At 41.1% G+C, this 18,077-nt stretch overlaps 2 protein-coding genes across 5 annotated transcripts in view; one reads left to right on the forward strand and one right to left on the reverse strand.

Annotated features, from left to right (window-relative positions):
• The window catches only part of NT5M (5',3'-nucleotidase, mitochondrial), a 401,499-nt gene extending 397,352 nt beyond the window's left edge, over nt 1–4,147 (reverse strand). Inside the window, exon 1 of one of the 4 annotated variants that reach the window (XM_078665220.1) lies at nt 4,110–4,147. The gene's annotated coding sequence lies outside the window, so the exon portion shown is untranslated. Of the gene's footprint in view, nt 1–3,867; nt 4,003–4,109 lie in introns of those variants that run through there. The other 3 variants (XM_078665214.1, XM_078665219.1, XM_078665217.1) reach the window with 3 other exon arrangements.
• COPS3 (COP9 signalosome subunit 3) overlaps nt 3,541–18,077 on the forward strand; it is a 97,745-nt gene continuing 83,208 nt past the window's right edge. Inside the window, exon 1 of the mRNA XM_078665212.1 lies at nt 3,541–4,084. Within this exon, the coding sequence (XP_078521338.1) occupies nt 4,030–4,084 (55 nt within the window). The 5' untranslated portion in view covers nt 3,541–4,029. The remainder of the gene's footprint in view (nt 4,085–18,077) is intronic.

The raw sequence follows: 18,077 nt of genomic DNA on the forward strand, positions 1-18,077 counted from the left end.
GTACTTGAGAAAGGGCTTCCTGTCGTTACAGGATCCTGATTCTGGATGTTTCTGGCGTTGGATAATTTTTAATTGCATGAACTGTTTTTCTGAGATCTTTACAAAGAAAGAAGATACGTTTATGTGAGAAATGTGTTATATAGGGCACTGTAGTAAGTGCTTGTTTCTTTAGGAACAATAGTAGAACATTATACATGCAATGTGGAATTCATGACTATGGAATTCTGTATATGTAATCACTGTTACTGTAGTTAATTAGAATGTTATTATTCAGATGGTTGTGCAGTCAGCTACACTGAGCTGCTTGTACCTTTTGTTCCTGCATCTTACTTATTCAATAAATTGGATATTCTACTCTACAAGACTATTCTGATTCCTTCAAGGATACTACAATTTTTTTATAGGTTTATACGTATGCCTTTTGGATTGGCTTCGGCAGCGGCCGTTTTTCAGAGGATTATGTCTAACCTATTTGGCCATATCAAAGAAATTGGTTTTTTCCAAGATGATATATTGATCATGGGAAAAGACAAAACACAGCATGATGAATTATTGAGAGAAGTTTTATGTATTCTTAGAAGCAATGGATTAGTAGCTGAGAGTGCTAAATGTAAATTTTCAGAGAAGTCTGTCATTTATTTGGGCCATGAAATTGGGGGCGAAGGCATCAAACCTAAGAGTACCTTGGTAGAAGCTATTCTCAATGCCCCTGCTCCTAAATCAAAAGATGAATTACGTTCATTCTTAGGTCTGGCCGAGTTTTATGCGAAATTTGTTTGTAATTTTTCGCAGAAAACTTATGAAATGCGGTTGCTAATGAAAAACAAGGTTCCTTTTCTTTGGAATCAAGGGTGTCAGAAATCGTTTGACAGCATCAAGAGTGCAATTGCAAATGCACCTGCATTGCAGGGTTTTGATCCCAGTGCAGAAAATATTATCACTACTGATGCCAGTGGTACAGGTTTGGGAGGTGTTTTGTCTCAAATCTCAGAAAAAGGAGGTGAAGTGGTCATCGCTTTCGCTTCTCGCTCTTTATCCCCTGCTGAAGCCAAGTATTCAGCTATAGAGCGAGAAACTTTAGCGTGTGTGTGGGCCATGGAGCACTTCAGAAAGTTCATATGGGGCAAGAAATTTTTACTGAGATCAGACCACAAACCTTTGACAAAGTTACTTACCACGGAAGGTTTATCCAAAGCCTCTGCAAGAATTGCTAGAATGTCAATGAGAATTCAGGATTTTGTGTACGAAGTGCAATATGTACCTGGGGTTAAAAATGTCATCGCAGATTTCCTCAGTAGACTTCCCTTACCTCTTCAAGAAATCGATCCTGACCCTTGGAATGATATGTGCGTAGCGACAATCTTTGCTGAAACTCCTGGTTTATCTAGAGAAAAGTGGGAGGAAGAAAACTTGAAGGATGAACTGCTACAAACTGTAAAAGACAAAGTCACTCAAGGGTGGGGTAAAGAGTGTAAATTGGATCCTAAATTCAGACCTTTTTGGGAAGTTCGTAACGAGTTGAGTATAGATGGTACATTCCTGTGCAGAGCAGGCAAAATTGTACCTCCGATGGGCATAAGAGACAATGTGATAGTTTTGGGTCATGAAGGCCATCAAGGTATTTCTCGTACCAAGAGAAATATCAAAGTGTTGTACTGGTGGCCCAGAATTGACTTGGATATTGAAAGGCACGTTTGTGATTGTATTTTGTGTGAAAGTGCTGATAAGTCACAAAAGACTCTTAATCCACCAATGTCATCGTTAGGTTGTCCAAATTTACCTTGGGAACATGTTGCGATGGATATAATGGGTCCTGTTGTATGGCAGGATGGTATTTCCAAGTACATTTTGGTTCTTGTGGATTTATTTTCGAGGTGGATAGAAGTTGAAGTAGTCACTAATGTTAATACACAAGTGATCATCGAATTCTTAGATAAATGTTTTTTAAGGGAAGGGTTTCCTGTTTCAATTTTAACTGATAATGGAGTACAGTTTAAATCTGAACTCATGAAAAAAAAATTGTCTTACACAGGAATAGAACAGAAGTTTACAGCCTTGTACCATCCTAGAGGGAATTCTGTTGTGGAGAGAATGAACAGAGTTTTGAAAGGTTTGTTGCAATTGGCAAAGAAGGGTAATAAGAATTGGGATGATGAGCTAAACAAATTGATTTGGTCGTATAGGGTCACAGTTCATGACACTGTTGGGGAGAGTCCGTTTGGATTGATGAGAGGTAGATTTCCCCATTGTAGATTGAATCCTGGTTGGATTGGTAGAGGTGAGAAATATGAATGGGATCCTGATCAGGTTAAACAAGCCATCATTAAATCTCAGGATAAGAATAAATCTTATTTTGACGCCAAACATGGTACCAAGGAGGTGAATATCAAAGTTGGACAGTACGTTAGAGTCAAAACTAGTAGAAAAACTGGGAAATTAGAACCTAAGTTTTCCAACCCGAGAATTGTCACCAAGGTTATGAAGAACACAGTTGAATTAGATGATGGAACTATTCATCATTTAAATCGCATTGCTTTATCTGATAAGTCTGGAGTTTTAGAGAAGAATACATGTTCTAAGGAAAAGAATTATTGGTGGTTAGAAGTTTTACCGAATTTGGAAGAAAGGGGTGAGTCTGGAGTTGTTGTTGAAAATCAAAGACAAGATCTGGTTCCTCAAGGAAGTTTAGTTGATCCTCATTTGGTATCTGATGATGGTTTGGTTGATTCATCTTTTGATATTTTGGGAGAAGACAACCATGCTGTCCATGATTCTCATCTTGGTAAATCTCAGGAACCTTTACCTAGAGAGGAATCTTCTGTTGGGCAAAGTATGGAGGAACCTAGTAGAGAGTATGGAAACAAATCCACCAGGGTTGGTAGACGTGTAGTCACTCCTAAGAAGTTTCAGGATTTTATCCGTTCTTGATTTTGTTTCTATGTATTTCCTTTTCATTATTTAGCTTTAATTGTATATTAATTAAGAAAGGGGGATGTGTAGTAAGTGTTTGTTTCTTTAAGAACAATAGTAGAACAGTATACATGCAATGTGGAATTCATGACTATGGAATTCTGTATATGTAATCACTGTTACTGTAGTTAATTAGAATGTTATTATTCAGATGGTTGTGCAGTCAGCTACACTGAGCTGCTTGTACCTTTTGTTCCTGCATCTTGCTTATTCAATACATTGGATATTCTACTCTACAAGACTATTCTGATTCCTTCAAGGATACTACAGGCACCTACTCTTTGGTTGGTCACGTGATTATAGAGTATCATGGGATATTTAATGTTTTTTTTCAAAGTTTATTGTGATTGGCTGCTGAAAAATAAAGTGGTAAAGAATAGAGAAGCATATCCCTTGACTCCCAGTCTTTAAAAGAATTGAAAATTCTAGTCACAAATGTTTGCAAATTTTGAATTCTAGAGAGCCGCTTGGGTTGGTGCAGGAAATACTGCTAACATTATTTTTTTCTAAATCAACTTTTTACTTTTGAAGCAAGCGCTGTAGTCTATCTTCCATTTCTATGCTAACTTCAATCAATGGGCGAGGATGAGGTGTTAAGGCCAGCGCTGCCGACTTTGAGACTAGGGAACCGGTTGGGCTCGACTATCTACCGTGGCTCAAAAATCTCTGATTCCAAAATTCTAAACCTCCCCTTGCGTAAAAAAGGGAATGTGACATTGCGTAATGTAAGTGCTCCTGTGATGGGCCTAAATATCTTCGGGTTGAGTTCGCGTTATCTAAAATTACAATAACAACAAAATCTTCCAATCCATCCTCGTCGGCTTCCGTGGGTCAGCTAGTCAACTCCCTTCACACAGACAGAGCGCATGCGCAGTAGGGGAAGGTTTTCACGCTTACCCAACGGCTGAAGCTTCGTGACTGCTGCTGCCGAGAGCTGAGCTCTCAGCGCAACTGGTGTGGCTCCCCTCACTCCTCTCCCACACTGGCTCCGGCAGCCAGTGGATCCCTGAGCCCCTCTACAGGATAGAGAGCGAGGAGGAGGAGGTGGTGGCTGCGAAGATGGCGTCTGCCCTGGAGCAGTTCGTGAATAGCGTCCGGCAGTTATCTTCTCAAGGTAAAAGAAGAATCTCTTTCCCTACCCTTGTGCGCGACCCTTTCCTGCATTCCTTTCCTTGTGTGCGCGTGAAGGAGTGAGAGAACCTCTTGTGTTCGAGAGACTCAGGCAGCTAGAAAACATAATGCGCATGCCTTAAAACCTGTTGTCCTGATTTGCGGCCATTCCACAGTCAGGCGAAATGTCATTGCTATATAAATGTTTTGTACACGATCCCACCGGCTTGTTACATTTTGATGCGGTATTGACATTTCGCTTGACCCCAACATGGTTGCTTCATTGGACAAGGCCCCGCCCATTCACGCTCTTGAGGTTTCTATGTTTGAGCTGTTGACAGTAAGTTTTGGCTGGGCCCACCTACTCTCCTGTTACCCATAGATTGATTACTGTAGTGATTGATAGCCGTTCTTTGTTTTTGATTGCCAATAGACAGACGTATTCGTTTTATGGGTGGAATAGCCCTGCACGTCACAAAACATATACAACTATTAAATAGTGAGAATTGTTTTTATTTTTGCCCACACGTTTGCAGTGTTGTGGTGGATGGTGAGGTATTTTAGGTTAGGCAACATACCCCATATCATGTATTTTATTTATGTTTATATACCGCTTCCCCACATACTGCGAGGTCAAATGTGTACTTAAGGTGAAACGGGAATCTTCGATGTGTAATTTACATACTGCTTGATACTAGGCCGTTATGCGTTCCATTTTGTGCTACATTACTAGTTGCCCATCTTAGAGGATGTAAGGGTGTTGATTGTAGTTTAGCCTTTATGGGACATATTGGGTGAGCTTTTAAGGCGTTGTGTAAGTATGGTGCACCTAATACATGGCGCATAATCCTGGCTAGTTACACAGTGTGAACATTTAAGCAGCTTTGTAGTTACTGTCCGTATGTGTTAATGGACTGCATGATGGGTAGTGACTGCTATGCTTTTTCATCTGTGGGGTTCACCAGGGTAAGCAGTTTATGGAATCCATCCAGGGGTGACAGTGGCCCAACCTAATTAGGACAGTGCTAAACTACTAGGGCAAACTACAGACGTCCACACAATGGCAACATTGGAGGCGTTGTTAAAGAATCAGGCAGTTCTATAGGGCGTCCGCCCAGGAAAAACCAGAGACCAACTCCATTGGGTCAGTGTCAAGCAACAGATCGTGATAAATAGAGTCTACTTGGGATTGTTAGGGGAACAACCACATTTGAGGCACTGTTAAGTAACCAGGGAGAACTAGATTGGTTCTACCCTGTTGCAGCCGTTAACCAAAACCACTGTATCGACTATTAAGAACACAGGAACTACTTTTATGGAGCTATAAGTTAGTACATCGGTGAGATGTGCTGGTTATATGATTGCTTAACTTTGAGTTAAAGCCCACATGTGAGCATTAGGGCGTGATGTAAGTTAATGACAAACATTGCAGTCTATTGGGTCCTCCAATAGAATCGGATCATAAGCCTACACGAGTGGGCGTTACTAATCAACTGAGACGCTGCCTATTTTCTCACTATCCATTGATTGATGCTCTTATGAGTCCCGTCATCTTTTCCATGACTCGCAGTCCGGGTTTAGATCCGTTTATAGCACTGAGACTGCCCTTCTTGAGGTTTCTGAGACCATTTGCGAATGCGTGGATGCAGGCGAAGCAGCAATGTTGGTGCTTCTTGAACTGTCCGCGGCATACGACACGGTCTCTTCATGCCATCTTGCTTGTGAGACTCTGCAGTCTCTGGATTCAGGGCACCCCTCTGTCCTGGATTCGATCCTACCTAAGTGGCCGCACTCAACAAGTCCACGTTCAGCCATTTGCTTCCGAGGAGAAACCCCGGAGTTGTGGAGTCCCTCAGGGCTCTGCTCTGACCCCACTATTTTTTATGTATATCTCTCTCCCCTGGCCACTTTGGTAGAATCCTGCGGAGTCAGAGTGATCTCTTATGCTGACGACACACAATTGGTGTTTTCATTTAAAGATCACTCTGAAGCAACTTTTTCCAATTTCAGACGCTGTCTGTGTAACATTTCCTCCTGGATGTCATTAAACATGCTCCGGCTCAACTCAGACAAAACCAAGGTGGTGTTCTTTAATCAAAAAAATCCGCTTCTGCCACTACGGTGGTGACCATCTGAGTTGAATCCCCCTCCGGAACCTGTGGACTCAGCTAGGAATCTTGGATTCTGGTTTGGCAATGAGTTATCCTGCAAATCTCAAATAAACCAGGTCTCCTCTGCTTGTTTTGGTAAACTGTACATGCTTCGTACAAATTTTCCTTTTCTTCCTCTGGAGTCTTGCCGGATCATTATTCATGCCCTGATCCTCACATCTAGACTATGCAAATAGTCTGTACGCCGGGGCTCCAGCCTACCTAATCAGATGCTTGCAGATTGTTCAGAATGCGGCTGCAAGGCTGATCTGTAACATCCCATATCTCTACTTGATTTCACCCCACCTGAAGAAGCTCCACTGGCTTCCAGTGATTAAACGTATCCAGTTTAAGTTGCTGGTTTTTGCTTTTAGAGCAATTCAGGGTCGGGCTGCAACATACCTTAGAGTGCGACTTAAGCATTCTCAATCCAACCACTCACTTAGATCGGACCATCTCCGCCTCTTGATGACTCCCCGTTTCCGCCGTTCCAGAATGGGTGGCAGAGCTTTTGCAGTGATTACTGCCAACACTTGGAATAACCTGCGCATGGCTGAATCTGAAACCATTTTTCTACATATCCTGAAGACCTGGCTTTTTTCAATCCATAGCCTTTTATTGATACCTGCAACTGCCGCCTGTCGCAGCGCCGGGAAACCCCCGTTGGGGGTAGCTGAGAGCTTTATAAGTTTAAAAAAACAGAAAAAATGGGGTGCAGAATAGGAGGGTCAAGCCAGAATATAAAATGTGATCTCCTGTGTTTGTCTTCCTGTTGATTGACAGTTACTCCAAAACTGTGTGAGGTGAAGGAAGTATTACTTAAAGGATACTGGGCTTCAGCTACCGTTGGGTGGCATGCATAATCACTGCGAACGTTACTCACCTGCATATAGTGTCACATAACATAAATAGGCTCACCTTGTGAGCCTATTTAGCCTATATAATATGCAAGTGCTTTTTTGGGGGAAAGTGTCATGTGATTACCAGTTAAGTGTTGAATTAGGCCCTTTATAAAGGTGACTTAAATTCTAAGAGCACACTACCTCTAACCTTGATAATGGAGGGAATGTGGAGGGAACAAAATTAAAGTGAAAAAAAATTACTTCATTGTAGGCCAAGTCATTGATTTATTGGGGGTCACACAAAGGTAACTTAAAGCAGGGAATCTATTCACCATATGTAGTCCCTTTAAAGAAGTGTAAAATTAAACAAGCATTGGCATTGCCAATAGGTCTCGCTTGTGGGACCTTATAAGTATTTAGTTTTGCAGCACAATATCCTTGTAACTAAATACTTATAAGGTCCCACAAGCGAGACCTATTGGCTATGCCAATGCTTGTTTATTTTTATTCGTGTGTTAAATCAAGGTTTCTGAACGCTTCCCATTTTAAGAAATTGTTTTGTAGCTTTGCTGTCAGTGTTTGGCATCCGATTGATGTAGTTAACACGGCAGTTGCTGTGGAATGTGGTCGTTGATATTTACAGTACGTTTTAAGTCACTTGCTGATTTATTAATTTTACTTCTCATCAGGACTGCAGTGAAGTGTTTTATATAGTGCTCACGAACCAACATGTTTAAATGTTTAATAGCGCTGCGTGTAAGCGTACATATATACATCAGCCTTTGAAAGAAGAAAGCACTGCTGCCACAGTTCAAACGTGTGACTTCCAAGCTACACAGATTTCAGCAGAGAGCATTTAGCTAACTGAGCCGTACGCCAACGTCAGGAGGCCAAAGCACTCAACATTTGAAAGCGGCAGACAGTTTACCTTTTTTTCCCTGAAGGGTTGGTTTCACTCAATTCTTTCAACAGCACTCGGAGATGTACAGCCAGGTGTGGTGGGTCGTTTGAGGAGTCACAGTCTGTGCAAATACTGAAGGTGTAGCGGTATGAAGAGGAAGTAGGACAGGCAAAGAGAGAGGATGTGAAAAGGTAGAGGAAGGAAGAACAAATGGAGAGGAATCGGAGAAATAGAGCCGAGGGGGTGCGAGGGATGAGGGAACACGGCCTGGGGGAAGCTGGCTGGGGAGGGGGAGGAGAAATGCAAGGAAGGCTGTGTGCGGCGTAATTAGGGGAGGAGAAGCCGAGAAGCCGCAGAGCGCACGCTGGGCGAAGCCCTTTGATGTGCTGTGCGGCAAATGGAGGGAGGCTGATGCGCGTTCATGTTTGAACACGTGGTTCACATGAACTGCATGAAAACGCCAGCAAAAAGCTGGTGGTTTCATGATGTTTTCGCCACTTGAATTCTCGCTCCGCTCGATGCGCATGCGCGCATCGATAGGTCCGAGACCTAAAAATATTGTATATCGGCAGAATGTGAATTTCCCTAGCTAGAGCGAAAGAAGTTTAATTCTGTCATATACAAGGAGATTAAGTTTGCTTTTCAACTTTCTTTTCTGCTGATGGCAATCAGCATCACAAATGTTATTAATTTAATTTATTTTAAAAAAAACATGTCCTGGTAAAAAGACTTAATTACTGATTTCTTTCAGTTCACATTCTGTATTAGTTCCATCCATCCCTCTTTTTTTCTATCTAGTTCTTTTTTTGCTCCACCAGTGCCATAAAGACTAAATTGCCCGCTCTGTTGAAGCAGATATGTTTGTACTTTATACTTAAATTCCAAACCTGCAACATCAAATATTGTAATAATTCATTTGCAGGGTTTCAAAAGCTGTATTTACTAACTATGTTATAGCATTAAAAATATCAACTTGGCAAGAAGAAAACCTTGAATTGCTATAAATTTTTCGATGGTTAATGCAGCATTACTAAACATTATTTTTGCTATAGTTAGTACAGCATATGCAGAGAAGCAAATACATTTTCACCTCAGATGGGATATAACCCTTGCTTCGTTGTCATTATTAGATTTGAAACTTTCCTAAACCTAAGTAAACCCATGATCTGCCTGGACAGGAACTGCATGATGTGCTTGTGTTTACGGTAATTCTCCGCATATGAAGTTTTGTAAAATAAGTTTACAGTAAAATCTTTTAAATATCAACTTCCACGACTAATATTCTTCCGTAGGATTTACTCCGATTACACCCGGTGAGATAGCTTTGAAGGCCATTTCCTCACTCAGCAAATTAGACTTATATTAAAAGGTATCTAACCTGATGAGTTGTATAATCCACTGAACCCATCTGGCCTGCACCCAGGAAGTACTTTTGTTGCTTGGGGAAAAAAGGTTTTTGTGGTCAAGAATAACTGCCAGGCTGACTTTGGTCTTAACTATGCTTAATGTGCTTTCGGCCCTGAACCATACAAAGATTTGGATGGGCCAGAAAACGTGGACGGAGTATTGGACTTGGTGCTCGTGGAGAATTTGAATATTAGCCCTGCTAATAAAAATCCTTTTGGCCCATGCCCTTAGTTTGAGCATCTGATACCAGAGTTGCTCTGTCGCATTCTCAACAAGTGAGTAAATTTGTTTGTTGGTATTAAAAACCTTTATTGGTTCCAGATGGTTCCATACACAGCATAGTGCCTACATCCCCGGCGGGCCGGCAATGCAAATTAACATATGATATAGTATTAGAGGCGGAAGGGAGAGTACACAGCAAGCCGCCTACAACCACTTCAGGCCTGCCGCGTCAGGTGGGTATGTATTGTAACTGGCCGCAAAAAAGGTTGTAAAAACATGTATGATCTAAAATTCTAATAACATATGTACAGTCCCACTATTCACCAGGTTTTACAGAGTTAAATAGCCGCAATCTGTAAGTCCATCCTCTGAAATACTTTCACACATGGTGTGCCCAAACCCCTGAGGTTACATGTTAGGAGTCCTGTCCCTTCCTGTGTGGTGTCCCCCATGCATCAATTCCCACCTCCATCCCGTGTGTCAATCCCTTCAGCGCGGGAGTCAGTGGTTGTATCTACAGTGGTGATGTGTTCCAGGAGGTAAGTTTGGAGAGGACCCCAGATATCTCTCGGGCGAGAGGAGGGCGGTAAGAGTTCAGCATATATATGTAACTGTTCTTGGCAATATATGAGGTCGTGTAGCCATTCCTTAAATTTAGGGGGCCTCCCTCTGCCCCATTTACAGGCAATTCGCTTCTTAGCAAGGAGAAGCACCAGGGAAATATATTGCAGTATCTTTGCAGGTGGTGGTTCAGTGTATCTCAGGAGTGCAGTAAGGGGATCTTCCAGAACGTATGTCCCTATCATTTTATCTAAGGCCAGCATAACTTCTCCCCAGTACCGGCGAACAGGCGTGCAGTCCCAGGCCAAGTGCCTGATATCAGCTCCCTCCTCCCCATATCTATCGCATTGATCGTTATCACTCAAGTGAAGGCGATGTAAACGTGCTGGTCTATAGTACACTCAAGTGAAGGCGATGTAAACGTGCTGGTCTATAGTACAAACGTGTAAATATTTGTAGTGTATGATACGCAGTCTGCTCATGGTGATTTCCCCAGTTTGGCGACAGCAAAAGGACCATTGTTCGTCAGTGAGTGGGTGTCCCAACATGCCTTCCCATTTGTGCTTAGCTGGTGGGGGATGGCCCAACAAGTGAGTAAATTCTATTAGGTAAAACCGAGAACTCAACGGGAGAGCTGAGCAAGAGGTTTAGCTTGGATCTAAAAGCCAAAGCAGAAGTCGAGCCTACAAATAATGTTAAACGCCGCTTTAAAAATATAATTTCCTCCAGAAAGAGGAGTCCCAGTCCCTTCCAAGCACACCGCTGACTGTTTTAAAAAGGTCCAGAGCCTCTCTGTGGAGCCCAGCAGGAAGTAACCCAATATATTGTATGCTTTAAACCCATGCATTCTAACTTTCAACATTAACAGAAGGTAGACTTCTCATTTGCTATGTTATACAGTCTGCCCTTATGTCTCTCTTGGTTTGAATTTAATACACTCTCCATGAACATTAGTGAAGTTATGTGAATCAGACACACATATACAGCACATATTAAATACAGATTGAGATTGACACCAATGGTGGATTGCATAATGTGTAAAGATGGCACACACAAGTAAATCTTAACAGGCAAGGAGAATAGATGAATGCAGGATTTACTAGTTGTAGGAAGCTGGCTCTATATATAGTATACCAAAACGAGGAATGCTGTGTAAAGAGTCCAGGCAACCCTTATTGGATTATAAGAGGCAAAAAGTAAACAGTAAATGCTCTCTTTCGTGGTAGTGTGGCTGGGCAGTTTTGACTTATCAGTGGGTAGTGCTAAGCTTTTGTTGTACTTACAGAGGCAAAAAATGAAATGCACATTCAACAATAAATACGAGATCAATTTAGTATTTTTATAGAAATGTTGATACCAAGAACTTCGTTATATGAGAAGTACTTTTTAAAATATTGAATTTCACAGGTAAGTAAACAGTTCACTTAAATGCGTCTTTCCACAGCAATGCTTCCCTATGGGAGAAAAGGCATATGTTGCATTCAGTTATTTTCAGTATGTTTCTGGGAGTCTCCTTTGGGATTTGGGCCATAGGGGGCCAATGTCCAGAGTACAACCATTAGTTACTTGTAACATTCCCTGGGGCGTCTGGGTGCAGAGGTGCTGGTTGAGTTGGTAGTTGTGCTTACTACGCCAGTGGAAAGAAAAGGGGGAGGGACCTGGAACACTGCTGCAGAGGGGCGCTGGGGACAAGTCCGGGAGCTCTCAATGGGGGGCTTGGGTCACAAGGGTCCTGGGAACAAAGGGGCACTGCTGGTTCGCCGGTACTCTCGCTGGAGCACTCGGTGCAGAGTGGAAAGGTGGGCTGGGCTTTGTGCATCCTAGTGCCTTGCGGTTGAGGGTGCAAAATCAGGACAGCTGGACCAGTCTGGAGGTGGGTCTCTGTGGTGCTGACGGCCCTCGGCAGCTTCTCGGTGTAGTGGGAGCCCAGATTGGACTCCCACGGGCTGTTTGCTGCAAGGGGTCTTGTATCCCAGGTATTGGTCCCGTGTGGCTCTAGTCGGTCCTGGTGTCCTCTCACTCAGTGCAACTCAGTGGAAACAAAATTGAAAAGGCTGCCACCTACGCGTATTCAGGGGTCAAAATAGATGCAAATGGCACATTTGCATCCCGGAAATAGGTGATCAAGGGAAAAGAGCAGGCTATCAGCTATGCATTTTCATAAGTTACGTACACAACATCCCCAAACAAACACGCCTTTTCACTGCTATAGCGCTGCTGCTAGCACTTATCATCGGAACAGCACCTTATCGGAAAGTTAAACAGTCATTCCTGTCTCTCAGACTTGGTGAGATAAACACATTAGATTTTCTGCCAAAATTGAGAACTGCCGGCTATGCCATCAGGAGATCAAGACGCTGCTGCATGTCATATGTATCTGTTCAGTAATGGTCAACCAACGAAGGAGCCTCTTAAGAAGAGAGTTAATTGACGGGGAATTAGGTCCTGCAGGACCGCATTGGTGGATTTGCTGTACCCAAGAAATACAATGTTGAACATTTGATTAGTGTAGTTCCTGGCCATCTTTAAAGACCTGATTGATGCTAGGTCGGGTGCTGGGTGAATGTGTGTTTGGGGGGTGGGGGTGGGGGTGGGGGGGTGCTGTGAAGAGAATTGATAAGCTCCTAGTAGGTTCTAGGGCCTGTTGGTAACGGTTGCCAGAGAAATTGACATAAGACTCTGCCAACCCAGTCAAGTTATGTAAATAATTGTAAGCGGGTAAATGGACATGCAAGGACAGGCTGCTAGGGAAAGCGAGAACAGCTGCTCCAAAAAGTCAAATTTTTTTATTTGTTCTGGTACTCAACAGAGGACCACAAAATATATTATACAAGTTACATATAAAAAGAGATTCAATTTCGTTAATACAAAGATAAAAACGTTTTTAGAAATTTATACAAATTAAAACAAACAAATTCGTTCGGAGGTTGCTTGCAAAGAGCGATAAGTTCTCTCACTGTCGTGACTCTACAAGAGCGATATATTGGTGCCAAAAATCTAGTGCGAGCAGAAACTACGATCTGATTCGGGCATACAGATAGAACATGTTCCAGAGTCTGATCCCCCCCCAGCGCACAATGTACATACAGCCAATTCCCCCGGGAACCATCTTGAGGTAAATGAAAGTAAGGGGAGGATGCCCAGTCGAAGCATAACAATTGTTCTCCTTGCACCATGTGTTAAGGTTAGCCCCATATAAGGCCGACTCTGTTTAAATTCTAAGGAATCAATAAATGGTTTATAGGTAGATAATTTGGTGCAGTGTCGAGAGTCCGCTTCGTAGCTGAGTTTTGGGGTGAAGCATTTTAAAAATAGTTTTAGTTGTGCTGGTGACCAATTTAACAGCATTTCAACGGTAATATTTGCTACTCGAAATGCTTCAACCATATTCTCTCTGAAGACTTGCTTTTTAGCATCATACTCAAAGGTTTCTTTTTTCAACAGTGCTCTTAATGTGTTCCTTTTTGCGTGCAATAAGTTGTAGGCCCACCTTATTACATTTGCAATTGCTACTGCATAGGAACTTGTCACTGATAGTTCTAATCTCAGTGCTTGGACAGGGACTGCATCTGACAGTTTCACAATTTTCCTTAAGATCTTCCCCTCTTTTCGGTCCATGAAAGCCCATTGTTTTACGGGGATGTACTCCATCGCGTAAGAAAGTACAGGAGATATTTTTACTTTATATAGATTTATCAGAGAGGAGAAATGTCTATTCCCTGTTGCGCTATAAAGTCTCAGAAGGGCCGCGACATGTATATCTGTTTTCCTTGACAAATTATTCAATTGCGCGGTGTTAGATACGTTTTTTGAAAGGATCCTGCCAAGGTAAGGATAGTCCTTAACTTCTTCTATCTTTTCCCCTCCTAATCTCCAGGAATATCTTGCGCTTTGTTTCCTTCCCGAGAAAGCCAGCACTTTTGTTTTTTGAATATTTGGGACTAGATAATTTTCTTTAGAGTATTTGTGCAGAATGTCAAGTGACGCTTGTAGTCCGAAGGGGGTAAGATCCAACAACACTATGTCGTCGGCATACAGTAAAGCAATTATTTTTTTATCAGCAATTTTTGGAGGTAGATTGGAGCCTAATTGCAGGTAATGGCACAAGTCGCTTAGGTAGAGGGAGAATAATATTGGGGCTAGGAGGCACCCTTGCTTTAGTCCGTTTTCAGTTTTGATTTTTTCAGTGTAACCTCTTTCTCCCCCCATTTGAACTTGGCACCAAGTATTGGTGTGCAAGCTAATTATAGACTGTAGTAGTTGCTCATTTATGCCAAGTTTCCTCAATTTTTCCCACAATGTTGGTCGGTCTACCCGGTCAAACGCCGTTGAATAATCTATAAAAGCAGCGTATACAACCTGATTTTTTTGTGTTATATATTTGTCAAAGATGGTTTGGATAACTGCGATGTTGTCAGTCACCGAATGTTTAGGTCTGAAACCTGCTTGAAACATCGGTATCTGACCAGTCGTGAAGGCCCATTCTTTTAGGCGGTGTAAGATTTCTGCTGCAAATACCTTGCCCACGGAGTCCATAAGTGCTATTTGACGGAAATTGCTTGCCTGGGTTTTACTTCCCTTTTTATGAATCAGAATGATTATACTTCCCTGCCATGATTTTGGAATTTGGCCAGTATCTAAGATATAATTAAAAAGGGGATACAGCAACTGACTCCATTCCTTCGGGGCGATTTTTAGTGCTTTGATCGGAATCTGATCAGGACCAGACGCTCCTGTTGATCTTGCTTTACGTATGTTTAGTTCGACAGATGTTGCGGTAATTTTACTTAATGAAAGTTTATCTTTTTCTTTATTGTAAACCCCACTACTTTCCAATGGAGATATTGAGTTTGGTTTGTAGAGGTTTGTCAAAAAATTTTCCCAGGCATCCGGAGGGACCGGTATTGGTTGTAATTTCTCTTTGGATCCAGTAAGTTTTCCTACTAGGTACCAATATTTGCGCTGGTCATTCTTGTTTGCCGCAGTCTGTATATCTACCCAGTTACGATCTTGTAATATTTTTTTATTTCTCAGATTTTCGCGTCTTAATTGATTTTTGATCTGATTTATGACCTTTTTTATTTCAAGAGTGGGATTCATATATTGGGCGCGTATGTATTTGTTTAGTTTTTTCTTTAATTCAGAGTTCCTAAGGGTGCGCTGATTTTTATCTTTATTCTTACCGCTGCCTGCTGAATCCATTGCTGTCATATTAAGGATGAGAGATCTAAACTCTTTTATAATGGATTCAAAATTTTCAATGAGATTTTCTGAGTATATTCTCGTCAAAAGTTGTGAATGGTCAATCAGAGACGTAATTTTGTCGATTGTATGAGAGTTCCAGAATATGCGTCTCTTTTCATTGTTCACCACTACCTTGCTTTTTTGATATATTATGTGACAGGCTGCAGAAGATTTGGGTAACCATTCTGTTGTCAGGTGCATCATGGTATGATCGCTTTCTTGGCAGAACTGATTGAGCAGATATGAGACTGTTTCTAACAAATCATTACTTGTGATTATATAATCAATTATAGATGATGTCCCATTTCCCTGTCTGGTATAATTTGCAGGGATGTCCCCTTCCATGCTACCATTCAATATTACTCCATTTATGTTTGTTAATGCTGATAATAACAGTTTCCCTCTTTTATCAGTCAGTATGCCCTCCGGGAATTGTGGAGCTATGATGTCCAGACCTTCTTCTGAGTGTTGTTGTGCCCATTTATTAATTTCAAAATTAGAAATTTTACTATTGAAGTCGCCGACAATTAAAAAGGATGAGAGAGGATCGTTTTCTGTTATGATCTCAATCCTTTCCATGATATTTAAGAGTATTGTATCATGCTTTTTACCTGGAGGAGCATATACATTAAAAAGAAGAATTGTTTTAGGGAGAGCTGTCTTGCAGGTTTTAGCGGAGATTTTGATGCACTGTAGGTTTTCTAAGTTGGTATCTAATAGTTCCTGGGTCCACAGATGTTCTTCACTTAATAGAATAGCTAGGCCGCCTCTAGCATGACCTCGATGAGTATTTATTGCTGGATTTTCGTAAACATAATAGTTTTGAACAGTAATAGGTTCGGTTGCCCATGTTTCTTGTAAAATCAAGATATCCGGCCGATTTCTGATAGCCGTGGACAATTTGTTCTTAGTTCCACCAGCGATGTTCCAGGAGGTTATTTTTATGCCAGTGCTAAACATATTGTTGTTGAGATCTCTTGGGTTTGTTATTATTTAGAGTCTCTGAAACCCAAGCCCAAGATTTTGTGCTATTATCATTCACAGATATCTTAAAAGCTTGATACCAGACGGCCCGTTGACCTTTGTTTACCAGGATTTTTAGTTTTTCTTGCCCTACAGAATAGGTATCTGAGTGCATGATTGCTTGATCTTCCAACGCTTCATTTTGTCTTGGAAATTCTTTCCTGTATGAATTGGCAAGTGCACTAATCTGGGCATCAAACCCAATTGGAACTGTACTGATCATTGGTTCTTTTCTTTCCACAACATCATAGCCTTGTTTGTAAAGTATCTCCTTATCATTCAGGATAAGTTCTGGGATGACAGACGACCAAAATGTTACCCTTGCTAATTTAGTGTTGTCTTTAATGGGAAAAGTTACTAAATCCAGTTCGTTACTGCTCAAAGATTGTAGAGGCTTGATATGGCGTAGTAGATGTATTATCCTTCTTCTGTTAAGTGGGGATGAATCACTAGGAAACAGTTCTTCAAATTGTAAAATTTTAGGAGAAGACACTTTTTCTCTTTGTTTTTTCCTGTCTAGATGTTCCATGATTATATTATTATTTATTTGAGTTGGTTCCTCTAGAAGTCTGAGAGAGACAAATTCTTGCGCACTTGGATCTAGTTGTGGCGACTTCTCTTCAAGGTTTTTCCTAATTGCTGATTTTGCAATACTTTCAATTGCTATTATTTTTCCAATTTGTTCCTCTTCAGGGTTTTGTTTTAAAACTGACTTTCGAAATTTTAGTTTGTGAGCTTTCTTTTTTTGAATCCTCCTGATTGGTTTTTTTCTCCTTTTTTTCCTTCCTTCTATGTCACTTTCCAGATTCTTTTTATCTGTAGATTTTCCGCTATCTTGTACTGATATATTAGACGTATGTAATTCCTGGTTATCTGATACGGAATTATTTACCAATGTAGTAGTTTCACTTCTTTTTTTGAAGATTGGGAAATTGTTAATTTTTTGCTGATGTTCTTCTTTGAAAAGTTTTTTCAAGGAGTATATTGTTGTGTCATTTGGAAGTTCTCTCTTTTGTTTTTGTTGTATTTGAGTTTTAAAAGTTTGGGTACCGAAATCACGTGTACTTTTTTTCTGTTCATTATTATGTTCTTTCGATATATCATTTTGCTCAGATTTTATTTTCGTTGGTAAATTGTATGCCTCTACTAAGAGGAGGTCTTTTTTCCTTTTTTTATTAACTAGATGTTTTAATATCCCTATTTGGACGTCCAGGGTTTGATCAGAGTTATCAAGAATATTACCCAGGTGAGAGAGAACCGATTCTAGAATCTCTTGCAGCGAAAACAGGGCTTTTGATATAGGTGATGTTGTGTTAGTAATATTATTACTTGATTTGAAATTGATATTGAAAGGATCAGATGAAGGATCAATTAAGGTTGTTGGAAGAGATGTTTTATCCTTATTGTTCTGGCTTGCTGCATGTTCCAAGATTTGCAGTCCTAGAACTGATTTATTGGTATTCGAGGTATCGAAAAGCGCTGAACTCCCTCCGTTTTTGATAGGAGTAGAAGTTTTTTGAGTAGTCTGTTCTTGTTGAGAGTTTAGTAAATCAGCTGGGATGGAAAGTGATTTACGACTTGGATCGGTGGTCAGAGGACACAGATTTGATTGTTGGTTAGGTATCGTTGGGGTGCTTTCTAATTCCC

Source organism: Lissotriton helveticus, chromosome 10 (assembly GCF_964261635.1).
Source record: "Lissotriton helveticus chromosome 10, aLisHel1.1, whole genome shotgun sequence".
NCBI lineage: Eukaryota > Metazoa > Chordata > Amphibia > Caudata > Salamandridae > Lissotriton > Lissotriton helveticus.